Below are 20,763 nucleotides of genomic sequence, written 5' to 3' on the forward strand. Positions count from 1 at the left end.
AAAAAACCCCAAAGAATATTTTACTATTAATATACAGTACAGACCAAAAGTTTGGACACATCTTCTCATTTAAAGATTTTTCTGTGTTTTCATGACTATGAAAATTGTACATTCACACTGAAGGTATCAAAACTATGAATTAACACGTGGAATTATATACGTAACAAAAAAGTGTGAAACAACTTAAATTATGTCTTATATTCTAGGTTCTTCAAAGTAGCCACCTTTTGCTTTGATGACTGCTTTGCACACTCTTGGCATTCTCTTGATGAGCTTCAAGAGGTAGTGCTTAGCACTTGTTGGCCCTTTTGCCTTCACTCTGCGGTCCAGCTCTCCCCAAACCATCTCAATTGGGTTCAGGTCTGGTGACTGTGGAGCCCAGGTCTTCTGGCGTAGCACCCCATCACTCTCCTTCTTGGTCAAATAGTCCTTACACAGCCTGGAGGTGTGTTTGGGGTCATTATCCTGTTGAAAAATAAATGATGATCCAACTAAGCGTAAACCAGATGGAATAGCATGCCGCTGCAAGATGCTGTGGTAGCCATGCTGGTTCAGTATGCCTTCAATATTGAATAAATCCCCAACAGTGTCACCAGCAAAGCACCCCCACATCATCACACCACCTCCTCCATGCTTCACCAGGCACGTAGAGTCCATCCGTTCACCTTTTCTGCATCGCACAAAGACACAGTGGTTGGAATCAAAGATCTCAATTTTGAGAATGGAGAAATATGTCGGGAGCACTACCAATAAACAAAGATATATCAACTAGGGTGCTACGCAATGCATGAAAAATGCAAATACCAAACGAAAGAAGAAAAGAGACATAGCATGAATGCGTGCACACCTATATATATGAATAATAATTATTATTCATATACAGTGGGGCAAAAAAGTATTTAGTCAGTCAGCAATAGTGCAAGTTCCACCACTTAAAAAGATGAGAGGCGTCTGTAATTTACATCATAGGTAGACCTCAACTATGGGAGACAAACTGAGAAAAAAAAAATCCAGAAAATCACATTGTCTGTTTTTTTAACATTTTTTTTGCATATTATGGTGGAAAATAAGTATAAGTAGTAGTATTCTAGGCAATTATATATTAGATAATTTCAGTTGTTTCACACTTTTTTGTTAAGTATATAATTCCACATGTGTTAATTCATAGTTTTGATGCCTTCAGTGTGAATGTACAATTTTCATAGTCATGAAAATACAGAAAGATCTTTAAATGAGAAGGTGTGTCCAAACTTTTGGTCTGTACTATATATATATATATATATATATATATATATATATATATATATATATATTTTTTTTTTTTTATGCAAAAATGGAAGTAAACAAAAAAAAAAAAAAAAGAAAAACATTTTTTGATCACTGCGACTAGAACCATAAAACTGTACCACAACCCATACCATAAACACCATAAAAATAAACTTCACAAATCTAGCCGTTTCATTATACTGACACACAAAAATTTGGAATAAAAAGTGATCAAATAGTGGGCAATAAATATTTATATCAAATGACAGTAAGCCGCTATGTAATCTGAGAGCACCATAACGTAGGAGCAGAGACCCTGATAACAGTGATGTGTCACTTACTAGGTTCTGTGTTTTGCTGTTTCAATACAATCAGTATTTTATCAGCAGGAGATTATCCCTACAGGACAAGCTGCCTCATGCCTCCTGGTCCAACCACGTCCACAAGCATCTCTGTCACTATACATTGTACATAGGAAGCTGCCAATCAGTTGTGTGGGAGGGGTCATACACAGAGCTCAGCATTTTGAGCTCTGCTAGATCTACAACACCCAGTAAACCAAGTGATACATCACTGGAATTGGGCTCTCTCTCCCAACATCATGCTGATCTCAGATTACATAGCAAATACCTGACGATAATGTAAATTTTAAAGGGAATCTATCTGCTGAAACCAGAATTTACCATTTCTACCTTGGATTTTCCATCTTTTCAATATGTAGCCATTTTAATATGAGCACAATAAAAGTCTAATATCTGTAAGTATTTCCCTTCAAACGAGAAGGCAAAATCATTACTGTTGTGCTTTGAAACTGGCAAAACATAGAACTCCCCCCCCCCCTTCCAAACAAATTTTCCTTCCCACAAAACAAGACTGTGTGCTGCTACTTCCACAATAATGCAGAGGCATACAGATCATAAAGATTACATATTTGCTCATTTGGCATGCTAATTGTGAACACAAGGATGCCAAAAGAAGCAAAGTTTAGTGACATGACAATGGAAAAACAAAAATCCCATATTTTCTGGGAGAGCCCATTCCTTTCCATACATAAGCAGTGATGGTTGGGATGATACAGTAATGGCAGGTAGAACACTAGGACGTACTGTGCTGGCTGCTTCCTCCATTCGCCCCCTTTGGGTTCACTGGCATCAGGGCATGCTGGATGGCGATCTCCCACATCCGAGCTACTTCCATCCCCACCCCGCTGTTCACGACCACATTATTCCCAACCTCAGGGGTGATCGGGAGGGGTAGGCTTTCCCCCACATAATATACAATGTTGGCAGTGGTGATCTCAAAGCAGTGAGGGTTAGCACCAGGGGGGAGCTGAGACAGGTTTTTAGCAGGCTCCAGGTACAGTATCTCAGACAGGGGGATTTCCTGTGAAAAAAAAAACAAATACAACTAAATTATACGACAACAATTTGTCACAGATCTAGAACGGATGAAGACCTAACATTTTATTGTGGGTACTTGGGAAAAGTGCTGAAGTTTGCAACAATAATAATCTTTATTTATATAGCGCCCACATATTCCGCAGCGCTTTACAGTTTAAACAATTATCTAATATGACCCCAAAGAGTTGATTAGCAGCGAGGAATTGTGTTTTGAAAATCAGAGCGTGACGATGCACTTACAGCTCCTCAGCCCCCACTGTATTCCTGCAATAGCAGCACTGTCTCCTGGGATGATTGACAGGCCAGTGGCCATGTACCAGAGCAAACGACTTGTCCGTCAGCCAGAGGAGGGTGCTGATAGTATAGGCGCCAACTGAAGAGGAGGAAAGGGGTGGTGGACCCTCGTGCTGCCGAAAGCAATTCCAAGCCAACTAGTTATTTAGCCTCACGACTTGGAATCGCTTTCGGCAGCGCCGCCCCTTTCCTCCTCTTCAATTATTATGTTCTCCACCCATGGGTTGTTGGAATTCAGCACTTTCTTACAGAGATGTGCTGCACACAACCCTCCCAGCGAGTAAATGTTCTAGCACATCCTCACCTACAAGAAGCGATATCACACAAGGAACGCCTCCTTTTTTCTGTTTCATCAGTTCGAGCGCTAAGGCGCTGTAAGTGCGCTGATTGAGAAACAAAACGCGATCTCTCGCTGCTTAAGCAGTAATATAGGATTATAAATGGATCGACTGGCTTACCGTTTAAAGGGGCTGCACTCAAATCTAAATGGATTGAGGGAGTGGGGGTCGGACAGGCTCTCTCTCTTTAAATATTTTTAAAATGGCCACAAGTAGGAAATAACATTCACCAAATGCAACATCTGTATAATTTTATGCACTGAAAATACACAATTTATACAGGTTTTATTTTTACACAGGAATCGTAACATAATTTGAGTCAGCGATAACTGATGACTTTGGGTTATCACAGCCATACTGTTATTCAGTATGGCTGTGATAACCCAAAGTCATCATTAAATCCATCACGTAAAAAAGGACATCCTTCAAGACCGCGATCCCAAATTCTCCCTTTACCTTGTAGTATTTGCTTCCAGTATCGTTCTGAAATAAGGTTATACACTTGCTGTCCAGTCTCCAGTAATGTCTTTTCCTCTGCAATAAAATGGAAACGAAAACACAAAAATGTATTAAATGGTAACATATTACTGAAATACACATAACTAATAAAAAAGTAATGATTTTCATATCAGAACCAATCACTAAGCTTGTGCCACATCCAACCTGTGGCCTGGTAATAGCGTGGCATACTTACCAAGGTGTCTTTGCTGGTATAATGCACCATCCAACCTTCTTTCATAACACTGCTGCTTTTCCGCTTTGTGTGCTTGACAGACTGAACCACTCGCATCAAGGGAATGTTATTACTGGCCGAGGGGCTGAAATTAAGATAAATTACTAAACTGAACTTGAGAATTAAAACTACAACCATAAATGGATATGACAGTAGGGTTTTTTTTGCATATGCTACGGCAAAACTATGATATTCCTATAGCTGGGAGTGATCCTATAATAGTCTACCTAGATCAAATAAACATTGTGACACCACAAAAATCTAAGTTTGGCAGGGAAAAAAATAAACAATTGTCTTATTATATCTATCTGTCTATCTATCTACACACTGCTGTTCAAAAGTTTAGGGTCACCTAGAAATATCCTTATTTTTGAAAGAAAAGTACAGTTTTTTCAATGAAGCTAACATTAAATGTTTCAGAAATACACTCTATGCATTGTTAATGTGGTAAATGACTATTTTAGCTGCAAACATCTGGTTTGTAATGCAATATCTTCATAGGTGTATAGAGGCCCATTTCAAACAACCATCACTCCAGTGTTTTTATGGTACTTTGTGTTTGCTAACTGTGTAAGAAGGCTAATGGATGGTTAGAATACCCTTGAAAACCCTTGTGCAAGTATGTTAGCACAGCTGTTAACGGTTTGGCTGATTAGAGAACCTATAAACCTGACCTTCCTTTGAGCTAGTTGAGAATCTGGAACATTAATAATAATAATCTTTATTTTTTATATAGCGCTATTCCGCAGCGCTTTACAGTTTTGCACACATCATCATCACTGTCCCCGATGGGGCTCACAATCTAAATTCCCTATCAGTATATCTTTGGAGTGTGGGAGGAAACCAGAGTACCCGGAGGAAACCCACGCAAACACGGGGAGAACATACAAACTCCTTGCAGATGTTGTCCAAGGTGGGATTAGAACCCAGAACCCCAGCACTGCAAGGCTGCAATGCTAACCACTGCGCCACCGTGCTGCTCTACATTTGTTGGTTCCATTAAACTCTCAAAATGGCCAGAAAAAAAGAACTTTCATGTGAAACTCGACAGTCTATTTTTGTTCTTAGAAATGAAGGCTATTCTATGCGAGAAATTGCCAAGAAACTGAAGATTTCCTACAATGGTGTGTACTACTCCCTTCAGAGGAGAGCACAAAAAGGCTCTAACCAGAGTAGAAAGAGAAGTGGGAGGCCCCGCTGCACAACTGAGCAACAAGACAAGTACATTAAAGTCTGTAGTTTGGGAAATCGACGCCTCACAGGTCCTCAACTGGCAGCTTCATTAAATAGTAAACGCAAAACACCAGTGTCAACGTCTACAGTGAAGAGGCGACTCCTGGATGCTGGCCTTCAGAGCTGTGTGGCAAAGAAAAAGCCATATCTGAGACTGGCTAATAAAATGAAAAGAGTAATATGGACAAAAGAACACAGACCATGGACAGAGGAAGATTGGAAAAAAGTGTTATGGACAGACGGATCCAAGTTTGAGGTGCTTGGATCACAAAGAAGAACATTTGTAAGATGTAGAACAACTGAAAAGATGCTGGAAGAGTGCCTGACACAATCTGTCAAGCATGGTGGAGGTAATGTGATGGTCTGGGGTTGCGTTGGGGCTGCTAAAGTGGGAGATTTGTACAATGTAAACGGGATATTGAATAAGGAAGGCTATCACTCCATTTTGCAACGCCATGCCATACCCTGTTGACAGCGCTTTATTGGAGCCAATTTCCTCCTACAACAGGACAATGACCCAAAGCACATCTCCAAATTATGCCAGAACTATTTAGGGAAGAAGCAGGCAGCTGATATTCTATCTGTAATGGAGTGGCCAGCGCAGTCACCAGATCTCAGACCCATTGAGCTGTTGTGGGAGCAGCTTGGCCGTACGGTACGCAAAAAGTGCCCATCAAGCCAAACCAACTTGTGGGAGGGGCTTCTGGAAGCATGGGGTAAAATTTCTCCAGATTACCTCAGCAAATTAACTGCTAGAATGCCAAAGGTCTGCAATGCTGTAATTGCTGCAAAGGGAGCATTCTTTGACGAAAGAAAAGTTTGAAGGAAAACATTATTATTTCAAATAAAAAAAATTTTTCCGAACCTTGTCAATGTCTGGACTAGATTTTCAATTCATTTGATTAAAAAAAGTATGAGTTTTCATGGAAAACACAACATTGTCTGGGTGACCCTTAACCTTTGAAAGGTAGTGTATAGAGATAGATAAATATCTATCTCGCTCTCTCTCTCTATCTATAATATAACGCTGGGAGCATCACTCTGTCCGAAGCCTTTATAGACTGCGCAAGCGCCGGCGCAGTCTGGGCCACACAGAGTGACGCTCCCAGGAGATCGCGGTATGCGTAAACCCTGAACGCACACCGCGATCTCCACCGGAGAGGCAGGGACCGCCAGGAGGGTAAGTATATTCACCTGTCCCCCGTTCCAGCGCTGCGTGCGGCTCCGTCTCCCGGGTCCTCTGCTGTGACGTTCCAAGTTCAGAGGGCGCGATGACGCGCTTAATGCGCGCCGGCGCCGCCCTCTGACTGAACAGTCACAGCCAGAGGAGCCGGAAGATGGCGGCGCGCAGCGCTGGAATGGGACAGACAGGTGAGTATAGCAAGTGCTGGGGGCCTGAGCTAGCGGTGACTCCGGCACCTGACCCCCATAGCGCGCCGGTGTCCCTGCCTGCTCAGGCCCCCCAGCACTCGGCGCCCAGCGACGATAGGTGAGGATGGTTTTTTTTTTTTTTATATATATGGCAGCAGCATACGGGGCATATATAATGGAGCATCTTATGGAGGCTATATGCAATGGTGGCGCAGGATGGGAGCAGCACATGACAGAATGGGGGCGCAGGATGGTAGCAGCACATGACAGAACGGGCGCAGAATGGCAGCAGCACATGACAGAACGGGCGCAGGATGGCAGCAGCACATGACAGAACGGGCGCAGGATGGTAGCAGCACATGACAGAATGGGGGCGCAGGATGGCAGCAGCACATGACAGAATGGGGGCGCAAGATGGGAGCAGCACATGACAGAACAGGGGCGCAGGATCGGAGCAGCACATGACAGAACGGGCGCAGGATGGTAGCAGCACATGACAGAACGGGCGCAGGATGGCAGCAGCACGACAGAACGGGCGCAGGATGGCAGCAGCACATGACAGAACGGGCGCAGGATGGGAGCAGCACATGACAGAACAGGGGCGCAGGATGGGAGCAGCACATGACAGAACGGGCGCAGGATGGTAGCAGCACATGACAGAACGGGCGCAGAATGGCAGCAGCACATGACAGAACGGGCGCAGGATGGCAGCAGCACATGACAGAACGGGCGCAGCATGGTAGCAGCACATGACAGAATGGGGGCGCAGGATGGCAGCAGCACATGACAGAATGGGGGCGCAAGATGGGAGCAGCACATGACAGAACAGGGGCGCAGGATCGGAGCAGCACATGACAGAACGGGCGCAGGATGGTAGCAGCACATGACAGAATGGGCACAGGATGGCAGCAGCACATGACAGAACGGGCGCAGGATGGGAGCAGCACATGACAGAACAGGGGCGCAGGATGGGAGCAGCACATGACAGAATGGAGATGCAGGATGGGTGCAGAACATGTCAGAATGGAGGCGCAGGATGGGTGCAGCACATGTCACAATGGGGGAGCAGGATGGGAGCAGCACATGACAGAATGGGGGCGCAGGATGGGTGCAACACATGACAGAATGGGGGCGCAAGATGGGTGCAGAACATGTCAGAATGGGGGCGCAGGATGGGAGCAGCACATGACAGAATGGGGGTGCAGGATGGGTGCAACACATGACAGAATGGGGGCGCAAGATGGGTGCAGAACATGTCAGAATGGGGGCGCAGGATGGGAGCAGCACATGTCACAATGGGGGCGCAGGATGGAAGCAGCACATGACAGAATGGAGGCGCAGGATGGGTGCAACACATGACAGAATGGGGGCGCTGGATGGGTGCAGCACATGACAGGATGGGGGTGCAGGATGGGTGCAGCACATGTCAGGATGGGGACGCAGGATGGAGCAGCTCATGACAGGATGGGGACGCAGGATGGAGCAGCACATACCAGGATGGAGACCATATACCAATATAGATGCTAGCCACCCGGGCGTAGAACGGGTTCAATAGCTAATAAATATATATATATATATATATATATCTATATATATAATTGTCTAAGGGTTTTTCCGTCTGTCTGTCTGTCTGTCTGTCTGTCCTGGAAATCCCGGCTCTCTGATTGGTCGAGGCCGCCAGGCCTCGACCAATCAGAGACCGGCACAGCATCGACGTAGAAATCCCGCGTCTCTGATTGGACGCAACGGGCACAGCGACGATGATGTCATAAAGGATGCAGAAATCCCGCGTCTGATTGGTCGAGGCCACCAGGCCTCGACCAATCAGCAACGGGCACAGCGACGATGATGTCATAAAGGACGTAGACATCTCACGTTTCTGATTCAGCGACGGGCACAGTATCGACGTAGATGACATAATGGTTGCCATGGCGACGATGATGTCATAAAGGTTGCCTCGACCAATCAGCGACGGGCACAGTCTGCCGCGAATTCTGGAATCATCATTGTCCATATACTACGGGGACATGCATATTCTAGAATACCCGATGCGTTAGAATCGGGCCACAATCTAGTATAAATATAATTGTCTAAGGATTTTTCCGTCTGTCTGTCTGTCCTGGAAATCCCGCGTCTCTGATTGGTCGAGGCCGCCAGGCCTCGACCAATCAGCGACGGGCACAGCGACGATGATGTCATAAAGGACGTAGACATACCGCGTCTGATTGGTCGAGGCCGCCAGGCCTCGACCAATCAGCAACGGGCACAGTATCAACGTAGATGTCATAATGGTTGCCATGGCGATGATAATGTCATAAAGGTTGCCTCGACCAATCAGCGACGGGCACAGTCTGCCGCGAATTCTGGAATCATCATTGTCCATATACTACGGGGACATGCATATTCTAGAATACCCGATGCGTTAGAATCGGGCCACAATCTAATATATATATATATATATATATATATATATATATATATATATATATATATATATATATATATATATATATATATATACACATACACACACACATATATATTTAAGGTAGCGTCCAGCTAGTGCTCTTCTATTTGACTTTATTATGTAACTATTATTTACTATTATTTAGCTCTTTATTTACCATTTATCTCTTTATTTACAATTATTTCTCTATCCAGTTACCTCAATTATTTAAATATAAACAAGCAGGTTGCCTAAAAAAAAACAATAAAACAAAACAATCCTATGTCCAGTATAAGCAATCAATATCCTATCAGTGGGGGTCCGATTGCAGTCCTCCCACTTCTCAACAGTTTGTTGGCCTTGTGACGTCCATAAGTAGACAGTGTAAACAGCCTGAACGCCACAGCTCCATACGCTGTCAAGTGGCCGTTCTCCGCTACTGCAGTTCACCTCCTACTAAAGTGAATGAGATCCGAGCTGCAGTACCTGAGAATGGCCACTAGACCGTGTAAGGAGCTACGGTGTCCAGCCAGGTGATTGGAGGTGGTGCTGGGTGTTGGATCTTCATTGATAAGATATTGATAGCTCATGTATATCTAAATGCTTTTCAAAAGCAAATGCTGATCATCTTGAACACTCATGACGAAGCCCTAGCCACAAAGTTGCGAAACGTTGCCATTGTCACTGTTTTGCATTGGTGTCATCATTACTACATACCTGATCATACGATCAGATGTATCTGGATCCTGGTCGGTGTCCTGCATGTCTCCATTCTCGTTTCGGCAGCCAGTCATTATGCTATCAGAATCTGGAGTTAGAGGCTCGTCTACGTCGTCCATCAGTAGCCTGCTGCTTGAATCGCTTTCATTGTCGCTTCCCTCTTCCATGACGACGTCAGACTCGGCTCCAGGACTTAATAAGTCTCCAAAGAGAAAGAAGACTCGAATAAAAACCTCCCAATTTACAGTAAAAGGACCAACTTCATTTTACATCTAAAAGCATGCCACAATGGACACCAGCCACAAAACTGCCGTGGCATGCATACCTCCATTAATGGCCACCTCTCCAAGGCAGTTATGAGGCACTTTAGTTGCACACCGCTTGTGACAGTTGAACTTGCAGTCCTTGCACTGCAGCCCTTGACGGAACAGACCTTTTAGCAGCTTCTTACAGTACTGGCACACCGTGGGTCGCGTGTACGAGTGGATAACAAACGTGTGAGGCACTTTCACCTTGGAGAGCAAGATCTTGTCCAACTGGATGGGCCGACCAGGGTAAGGCTGGGAACTAGATCTCTTCTCTCGAACAAACGATTCTGATGGACTTTTTTGCTGGAGAGAGAAAGGAAGTTACATTTTTAGAAAAAGCCGTAAGTAAAACGCTCTACAAACATCAGCATAAAGCAAAACTGTCCATATCAGCATGCAGCAACTAGGCAGGCAACACATACTGGAATTCCTGCTGCCATGGGGATCTTCTGCCCATCATCATTACGATTCTTGTTTTTAGGCCTCATTCAGACGTTTTTTTTATTGCAAACAGGAAAATCAGGCCTACTTCAGACATCACTAGGATGCAGCGAGGACGGCATCAGGCTACTGCCCAACTTTTTCCAGCACCAATACACTTGCATTCATGTGACGGATGAAAAACGTAGGCATGGGAACAATAATAGGCACATGTTTTACCAGCAAAAAACAAAAGAATTTGTACATGAAAAATTTAGGGCTGATTAAGACCTAAAAGTGAGAAATAAAGTTAATTTAGAACAAAGTACGGATAGATCACTACTGGCATAATGTCATTAACAACATGGGCACAGGACAAAATGCCATCGATGGTAATATTTTTTCCCCAAGACTGTAGCTAGGATCTCTCACACAGGAATGAGACTGCAGGGCCTTAGTGACCACCAGCCTCTGTACATGAGGCTATGTACCTCCTGCCTAGAGCTGGGCTCAGTGACCACCAGCCTCTGTACATGAGGCTATGTACCTCCTGCCTAGAGCTGGGCTCAGTGACTGCCAGCCTCTGTACATGAGGCTATGTACCTCCTGCCTAGAGCTGGCCTCAGTGATCGCCAGCCTCTGTGCATGAGGTCATATAACTCCTGCCTAGAGCTGGGCTCAGTGACTGCCAGCCTCTGTACATGAGGTTATATAACTCCTGCCTAGAGCTGGCCTCAGTAGCCGCCAGCCTCTGTACATGAGGTCATATAACTCCTGCCTAAAGCTGGCTTCAGTGACCGCCAGCCTCTGTACATGAGGCTATGTACCTCCTATGTACCTCCTGCCTAGAGCTGGCCTCAGTAGCCGCCAGCCTCTGTATGCGAGGTCATATAACTCCTGCCTAGAGCTGGCCTCAGTGACCGCCAGCCTCTGTGCATGAGGCTATGGCTATGTACTTCCTGCCTAGAGCTGGGCTCTGGGACCGCCAGCCTCTGTATGTGAGGCCATGTACACCTTCTTCATAGAGCTGGCCTCAGTGACCGCCAGCCTCTGTGCATGAGGCTATGGCTATGTACTTCCTGCCTAGAGCTGGGCTCTGGGACCGCCAGCCTCTGTATGTGAGGCCATGTACACCTTCTTCATAGAGCTGGCCTCAGTGACCGCCAGCCTCTGTGCATGAGGCTATGGCTATGTACTTCCTGCCTAGAGCTGGGCTCTGGGACCGCCAGCCTCTGTATGTGAGGCCATGTACACCTCCTTCCTAGAGCTGGCCTCAGTGACCACCAGCCTCTGTACGTCAGGCTATGTACCTCCTGCCAAGAGCTGGCCTCAGTGACCGCCAGTCTCTGTACATGAGGCTACGTACCTCCTGCCTAGAGTTGGTCTGCTGAGGCAGTGTAAAGGGCATGTGTATGGGAACGTAGGGTAACAAAATTGTGCACAAAAAAGGGTTAAAGAGAACCTGTATCATCAAAGGTTGGATGCACAAGCGCAGTCTGGTACAGCGTTCACTGAAACACTCCAGCATGAAAAACGAAGTTTAAGGATCTGGCTGGGAACAACAGGGTGGAATGAACTAGTCCAGCACCGATCCAGGCGATCGACAGGTCTCTCACTCAGACACTCAGGAGAGACCTGTCAATCATCTGGATCGAGGTGGGAAAGTGTCACCCTAGGGTGGCACCGGACTAGTCATGACTGCCTATGGTTCAAGGATGCATTATTAAAAACTGTTTTTTTCTACAACGCTGAAGAGTTTCAGAGAAGAATATACCTGGTTGCAATCATGCAGCCCGGCTCTTATTCATGCTGCCTGTAGTTTGGGCATCGTGGATAACCGGACACATTCCCTTTTAAAGGGATCAGCAACGTAAATTTTAGTTCAATGGATGTGTTGGGGAGATGATTTTGTGGCAGTCACTCACATACAAGTATTACAGGTTCTCCTCCTTCCTAGCAAACAGCGTAGCTCTCCTGTCCTCAAAGTCACTGCTGATGAAAGAGCATGAGACCAGACCTGTCCATCAGACTCCTCCAAATGCAAAGACGCTTTCCCACGTGACATTTTCTCATTTGGAGGCTGATAGACAGGCCTGGTCACACACTCCGCCATCAGCAGACATTGTATGGACAGGAGAGTGGAGCAGTAAGTGAGGAAGGAGGAGGACCTGTAATATTTAAATAAAAGTGCCATAAAAACTAAAAGATAAAGAGAACTATTGCTTTAATTCATGCACAATGGAACTTGCTAAGGTGAAAAGCCATACTCTGTCTTACATTACATCAAATTATTCATAGGTCAGCATATAAAAAGGTGAGGTTATAGTAGAAGTCTCCATGGACATTGGACTTCACTCAGCCAAGCTAGTAGATATCAGCGGGATTGGCTGATAGTGTGATCCATATGGGGTCTCCAGAATCTCCCGGACAAAGAGAAGGCTTGCACTGTCATCTTGGTGGATAGTCCACCGTATTCTACATGTGAAATGGAGGATGTGGCAGAAAACTGCAATCAATGTAATATTAGCTAATGCTTTCCCTAATATATCATAATCACTGTAAGGCACTCATCCGCATTAATCTGGGGAAGATAAAACAAAACAAAGTCTCACTGCTGGCTTTGCCTGGAGAACAGAGGCCCGAGAAGCATTTTAGCCTTGTAAGCCTGATCTGTGGGTTATTTCCAAGGGATTTTTGTTCCAGACTGAGCTCTGTCTGGAACAGCTCCAGGAAATGATTGCTAAAACCAGATTACATGATGGAAACTGCAGCTGATGGGGAGCTCGCTGAGAGGTGCCATAACCCATTCACTACCAACAGGAAACTGTGAACAGTCGTCAAGCAGCGGACAGGATCTGGTGAGACTAAAGAGAAGGGCTCAGGGTTTTAGATTGCAAGCTCCAGTGGTCTGGGCTCACCGATGGGACCCTGCCCCTACGTAAATAATCCTTGTTAAGCCACTCCAAGCTGATTACGTTAACATCTGGAAACCGTGGCCACGGCGAAGGGTTAACTGTAAGAGGACAGGACTGCTGTTGAGGCTTCATCTGCTCATCCAGCAGACATGGCAGGACCATGGACATCTTGTGCAGCCAGGAAGCAGGGAGAGGATGTAGTCTGGAGATGCGTGAGGTGCCGCCGAGAGGTGTGGAGCTAAGCCAGCAGCAGGAACTAGGCCCGAGCCAAGCCAAACAGCAATGTATGCTAGAACAAGCTGAGCCGCCCCTTCTTTACACACGCGGGGCCTCCTGGAAGAAGATCAGCATTTCTTCTCATGCATAAAGCCCCATCCTAAACGTTGACTTCGCAAATACAAGACACACCGAGCGGATGTGTCTCCACAGCTTAGATGACAACATGTTCCTCACCGATGACAGGTGCATTTGGGCAGGAGCAGCCTGGCAGATCATACTCGCCATTACCTGGCTGACTTTTGTCACACTACTGTTGCTCCAATGAATATCAACTTTAAAAAGTCACAATACGAAGATTGGCCTTGCACACCAACGATGGAAACCGGAAGGACGTCGTGTCCAGCTGGTCTTTACTCCTGCGCCTGGCCGACACTCCCTGTGCTGCAGAGATCAGTTTTTGGTAGCCATATTCTTATCACCAGAGGCAGGGTTACAATCAGAGGTATCGCCTATATAATGAAATCCTCTCCAAAAGGCCACCCATTATTGAGGGCAGATTTTCACCAAGAGATTTTTCAGTTTTGCCACATACTATGCTGACTGAGGGCGATGTCCACTTTTCAACTCAATTTTTGTTGGCGGTCTCAAACAATTTGACATATATGATATATAAAAAGTTTTCCTGTATGAAATAAAAAAAGAATAATATTCACCCTACAAATATCTTGCAGGTCCAGTGTTGATGTATCCCTAGTGCCCACCGGTTTCTGTCTTATTCTCTAGTGATGGCATGTCAACTGCAGCAGTCAAATCACAGGCATCCGAGGCAACATGTAGGCACCACTGAGCTCCACGCTGCAGTCAGTCACTGGCTGCAGCCATATCGGGTCTGCATGGTATCACAGGTGGAGTGAACAGAGACCAGCAGGGCAGAAGGAAAGTGCAGGCACAGGAGTGATAGGAGATTGGTAATTAACGTAATGTTTAGTTTAACCCCTTCATGACCCAGCCTATTTTGACCTTAATGACCTGGCCGTTTTTTGCAATTCTGACCAGTGTCCCTTTATGAGGTAATAACTCTGGAACGCTTCAACGGATCCTAGCGGTTCTGAGATTGTTTTTTCGTGACATATTGGGCTTCATGTTAGTGGTAAATTTAGGTCAATAAATTCTGCGTTTATTTGTGATAAAAACGGAAATTTGGCAAAAATTTTGAAAATTTCACAATTTTCACATTTTGAATTTTTATTCTGTTAAACCAGAGAGTTATGTGACACAAAATAGTTAATAAATAACATTTCCCACATGTCTACTTTACATCAGCACAATTTTGGAAACAAATTTTTTTTTTTGCTAGGAAGTTATAAGGGTTAAAATTTGACCAGCGATTTCTCATTTTTACAACGAAATTTACAAAACCATTTTTTTTAGGGACCACCTCACATTTGAAGTCAGTTTGAGGTGTCTATATGGCTGAAAATACCCAAAAGTGACACCATTCTAAAAACTGCACCCCTCAAGGTGCACAAAACCACATTCAAGAAGTTTATTAACCCTTCAGGTGCTTCACAGCAGCAGAAGCAACATGGAAGGAAAAAATGAACATTTAACTTTTTAGTCACAAAAATGATCTTTTAGCAACAATTTTTTTATTTTCTCAATAGTAAAAGGAGAAACTGAACCACGAAAGTTGTTGTCCAATTTGTCCTGAGTACGCGGATACCTTATATGTGGGGGTAAACCACTGTTTGGGCGCACGGCAGGGCTTGGAAGGGAAGGAGCGCCATTTGACTTTTTGAATAAAAAATTGGCTCCACTCTTTAGCGGACACCATGTCGCGTTTGGAAAGCCCACGTGTGCCTAAAAATTGGAGCTCCCCCACAAGTGACCCCATTTTGGAAACTGGACCCCCCCAAGGAACTTATTTAGATGCCTAGTGAGCACTTTAAACCCTCAGGTGCTTCACAAATTGATCCGTAAAAATGAAAAAGTACTTTTTTTTTTCACAAAAAAATTCTTATAGCCTCAATTTTTTCATTTTCACATGGGCAACAGGATAAAATGGATCCTAAAATTTGTTGGACAATTTCTCCTGAGTACACCGATACCTCACATGTGGGGGTAAACCACTAATTGGGCACATGGTAAGGTTCGGAAGGGAAGGAGCGCCATTTGACTTTTTGAATGAAAAATTATCTCCATCGTTAGCGGACACCATGTCACGTTTGGAGAGCCCCTGTGTGCCTAAACATTGGAGCTCCCCCACAAGTGACCTTATTTTGGAAACTGGACCCCCCAAGGAACTTATCTAGATGCATATTGAGCACTTTAAACCCCCAGGTGCTTCACAGAAGTTTATAACGCAGAGCCATGAAAATAAAAAATAATTTTTCTTTCCTCAAAAATTTATTTTAGCCTGGAATTTCCTATTTTGCCAAAGGTATTAGGAGAAATTGGACCCCAAATGTTGTTGTCCAGTTTGTCCTGAGTATGCTAATACCCCATATGTGGGGGTATACCACTGTTTGGGCGCAGGGCAGGGCTCGGAAGGGAAGGCACGCCATTTGGCTTTTTAAATGGAAAATTAGCTCCAATCATTAGCGGACACCATGTCGCGTTTGGAGAGCCCCTGTGTGCCTAAACATTGGAGATCCCCCACAAATGACCCCATTTTGGAAACTAGACCCCCAAAGGAACTAATCTAGATGTGTGGTGACCACTTTGAACCCCCAAGTGCTTCACAGAAGTTTATAACGCAGAACCATGAAAATAAAAAAATGATTTTTTAGCCCGCAATTTTTTATTTTCCCAAGGGTAACAGGAGAAATTTTACCCCAAAAGTTGTTTTCCAGTTTCTCCTGAGTACGCTGATACCCCATATGTGACGGTAAACCACTGTTTGGGCACACGTCAGGGTTTGGAAGGGAAGTAGTGATGTTTTGAAATGCAGACTTTGATGGAATGCTCTGCGGGTGTCACGTTGCGTTTGCAGAGCCCCTGATGTGCCTAAACAGTAGAAACTCCCCACAAGTGACCCCATTTTGGAAACTAGACCCCCAAAGGAACTTATCTAGATGTGTGGTGAGCACTTTGAACCCCCAAGTGCTTCACAGAAGTTTATAACGCAGAGCCGTGAAAATAATAAATACGTTTTCTTTCCTCAAAAATAATTTTTTGGCCCAGAATTTTTTATTTTCCCAAGGGTTACAGGAGAAATTTGACCCCAATAGTTGTTGTCCAGTTTGTCCTGAGTACGGAGATACCCCATATGTGGGGGTAAACTACTGTTTGGGCACATGCAGGGGCTCGGAAGTGAAGTAGTGACGTTTTGAAATGCAGACTTTGATGGAATGCTCTGTGGGCGTCATGTTGCGTTTGCAGAGCCCCTGGTGTGCCTAAACAGTAGAAACCCCCCACAAGTGACCCCATTTTGGAAACTAGACCCCCCAAGTAACTTATCTAGATATGTGGTGAGCACTTTGAACCCCCAAGTGCTTCACAGACGTTTACAACGCAGAGCCGTGAAAATAAAAAATCATTTTTCTTTCCTCAAAAATGATGTTTTAGCAAGCAATTTTTTATTTTCACAAGGGTAACAGGAGAAATTGGACCCCAATAATTGTTGCGCAGTTTATCCTGAGTATGCTGGTACCCCATATGTGGGGGTAAACCACTGTTTGGGCACACGTCGGGGCTCGGAAGTGAGGGAGCACCATTTGACTTTTTGAATACAAGATTGGCTGGAATCAATGGTGGCGCCATGTTGCGTTTGGAAACACCTGATGTGCCTAAACAGTGGAAACCCCTCAATTCTAACTCCAACACTAACCCCCCCACACCCCTAACCCTAATCACAACTGTAGCCATAACCCTAATCATAACCCTAACCACAACCCTAATTCCAACCCTAACCCTAAGGCTATGTGCCCACATTGCGGATTCGTGTGAGATTTTTCCGCACCATTTTTGAAAAATCCATGGGTAAAAGGCACTGTGTTTTACCTGCGGATTTACCGCGGATTTCCAGTGTTTTTTGTGCTGATTTCACCTGCGGATTCCTATTGAGGAAGAGGTGTAAAACGCTGCGGAATCCGCATAAAGAATTGACATGCTGCGGAAAATACAACGCAGCATTTCCGCGCTGTATTTTCCGCACCATGGGCACAGCGGATTTGGTTTTCCATAGGTTTACTTGGTACTGTAAACCTAATGGAACTCTGCTGCGAATCCGCAGCGGCCAATCCGCTGCGGATCCGCAGCCAAATCCGCACCGTGTGCACATAGCCTAATTCTAAAGGTATGTGCACACACTGCGGAAAACGCTGCGGATCTGCAGCAGTTTCCCATGAGTTTACAGTTCAATGTAAACCTATGGGAAACAAAAATCGCTGTACACATGCTGCGGAAAAACTGCACGGAAACGCAGGGGTTTACATTCCGCAGCATGTCACTTCTTTCTGCGGATTCCGCAGCAGTTTTACAACTGCTCCAATAGTAAACTGCAGTTGTAAAACCACAGTGAAATGCGCAAAAAAAACCGCGGTAAATCTGCGATAAATCTGCAGCGGTTTAGCACTGCGGATTTATCAAATCCACTGCGGAAAAATCCGCAGAGGACCAGAATACGTGTGCACATACCGAAACCCTAACCCTAGTTCTAATCCCAACCTTAGTGTAAGAAAAAAATGTTTTCTTTATTTTATTATTGTCCCTACCTATGGGGGTGACAAAGGGGGGGGGGGGGGGGGTGGATTTAGTATTTACACATCAGTGTTTCCAGCCATGGCCGATGATATTGCAGCATCGGCCATGGCTGGATTGTAAGATTTCACCAGTTTTTTAGGTGAAATATTACAAATCGCTCTGATTGGCAGTTTCACTTTCAACAGCCAATCAAAGCGATCATAGCCACCCCCCCTGGGCTAAATTACCACTCCCCCTGTCCCTGCAGATCGGGTGAAATTGGAGTTAACCCTTTCACCCGATCTGCAGGGACGCGATCTTTCTGTGACACAGCATATGCGTCACAGGTCGGATTGGCACCGACTTTCATGACGCTGTGTCACAGGTCGGGAAGAGGTTAAATAGGAAAAAAGTTGATTCAGCTCACCCATTAGAAGATAAATCGCTGTGGTGGTATCATCCGAGCACGGAAATGACATCTCAGCCAGGACGTGGAAAATTTGAGAAGAAAAATGTAGGAATCCAGCTCCAGGATGTAAAATATCAAAAAATACTTTATTCAAACATTTAAAAATTGGAACAAGGGCTTACAAATGACCAGCAAAATAGTTAGGGAGCAGTCATGGACGACTGAACGCGTTTCGAAAAGTTTGAATAATGTTCAATGTTTGAATAAAGTATTTTTTGATATTTTACATCCTGGAGCTGGATTCCTACATTTTTCTTCTCTAATATTTAGACTAGTGCAGGTAGTTGTCATGAGATTGGACCGATCACTGCCCTTTACAGACACAGCAATGTATATTCATCATGCACTGTATGGACAAAATAACGTGACACCACATACAGGAGCTTTTATGACATCCAATTCTAAATTTAGAGGCATTAAAGGGAACCTGTCACCCCGTTTTTTGAGATTGAGCTATAAATACTGTTAAATAGGGCCTGCGCTGTGTGTTCCTATAGTGTATGTAGTGTACCCCGATTCCCCATGTATGCTGAGAAATAACTTACCAAAGTCGCCGTTTTCGCCTGTCAATCAGGCTGGTCAGGTCGGGAGGGCGTGGTGACATCGCTGGTTCTTCCTCAGCTTTACGTTGGTGGCGTAGTGGTGAAGACACAGCGCGCGATCTGCGCTGTCATCCCTTTCGTCGGTGGGGGCGGCCATCTTCCTGGGGCCGCGCGTGCGCAGATCGAGTGCTCTGCTGCACGGGGCTTCAGGAAAATGGCCGCGGGATGCCGCGCGTGCGCATTAGAGATCGCGGCGGCCATTTTCCCAAAGCCGAGATGCAAACTCGGCTTTGGGAAAATGGCCGCCGCGATCTCTAATGCGCACGCGCGGCATCCCGCGGCCATTTTCCTGAAGCCCCGTGCAGCAGAGCACTCGATCTGCGCACGCGCGGCCCCAGGAAGATGGCCGCCCCCACCGACAAAAGGGATGACAGCGCAGATCGCGCGCTGTGTCTTCACCACTACGTCACTACGTCACCAACGTAAAGCTGAGGAAGAACCAGCGATGTCACCACGCCCTCCCGACCTGACCAGCCTGATTGACAGGCGAAAACGGCGACTTTGGTAAGCTATTTCTCAGCATACATGGGGAATCGGGGTACACTACATACACTATAGGAACACACAGCGCAGGCCCTATTTAACAGTATTTATAGCTCAATCTCAAAAAACGGGGTGACAGGTTCCCTTTAAAGGTTGTCAGCAGGCTTTACCTATGTAAGCTCAGATCACCAAAATTTAAGGGCAGAAAGCCTGATTTCAGCGATCTGTCACTTAATGGACTAAATTTTGCTGTTTCAATAAAACCAGTGTTTTATCCGCAGGAGATTATCATTATAGCACAAGCTGCCTCGTGGTCCAGCCACACCCCCACCGATTAACCGCTCTCTGTCATTGTGAATTGTACACAGAAAGCTGCCACTCATGTGTGGGCAGTTACACACTGTTTATACATAGAAGCTTCCCATCAGTGGTGTGGGCGGGGTTATACAAAAGAAGCTATCAGTGGTGTGGGCGGGGGTTATACACAGAAGCTGCCAATCAGTGGTGTGGGCGGGGTTTAGCATAGAAAGCTCCTAATCAGTGGTGTGGGCGGGGTCATGTCCAGAAAGCTGCTAATCAGTGGTGTGGGCAGGGTTATGCACATTAAGCTGCTAATCAGTGTGGTGTGGGCGGGGTTATGCACAGAAAGCTGCTAATCAGTGGTGTGGGCGGGGTCATGTCCAGAAAGCTGCTAATCAGTGGTGTGGGCAGGGTTATGCACATTAAGCTGCTAATCAGTGTGGTGTGGGCGGGGTTATGCACAGAAAGCTGCTAATCAGTGGTGTGGGCGGGGTTATACAAAGAAAGCTGCTAATCAGTGGTATAATCTAACCTGTGTATAATCCCGCCCACACCACTGATTA

The 20,763-nt window shown here is 45.4% G+C and overlaps 1 protein-coding gene across 2 annotated transcripts in view; it reads right to left on the minus strand.

Moving 5' to 3' along the window:
- PRKD1 (protein kinase D1) overlaps window positions 1–20,763 on the minus strand; it is a 178,861-nt gene that overhangs the window by 26,334 nt on the left and 131,764 nt on the right. For both annotated transcript variants that reach the window (XM_069730230.1, XM_069730238.1), the window contains exons 5-9: window positions 10,127–10,412; window positions 9,799–10,003; window positions 3,993–4,116; window positions 3,755–3,832; window positions 2,373–2,649 (exon numbers count right to left, since the gene is read on the minus strand). In XM_069730230.1, the coding sequence (XP_069586331.1) occupies window positions 2,373–2,649; window positions 3,755–3,832; window positions 3,993–4,116; window positions 9,799–10,003; window positions 10,127–10,412 (970 nt within the window). The remainder of the gene's footprint in view (window positions 1–2,372; window positions 2,650–3,754; window positions 3,833–3,992; window positions 4,117–9,798; window positions 10,004–10,126; window positions 10,413–20,763) is intronic.

Source organism: Ranitomeya imitator, chromosome 1 (genome assembly GCF_032444005.1).
Source record: "Ranitomeya imitator isolate aRanImi1 chromosome 1, aRanImi1.pri, whole genome shotgun sequence".
Lineage (NCBI taxonomy): Eukaryota > Metazoa > Chordata > Amphibia > Anura > Dendrobatidae > Ranitomeya > Ranitomeya imitator.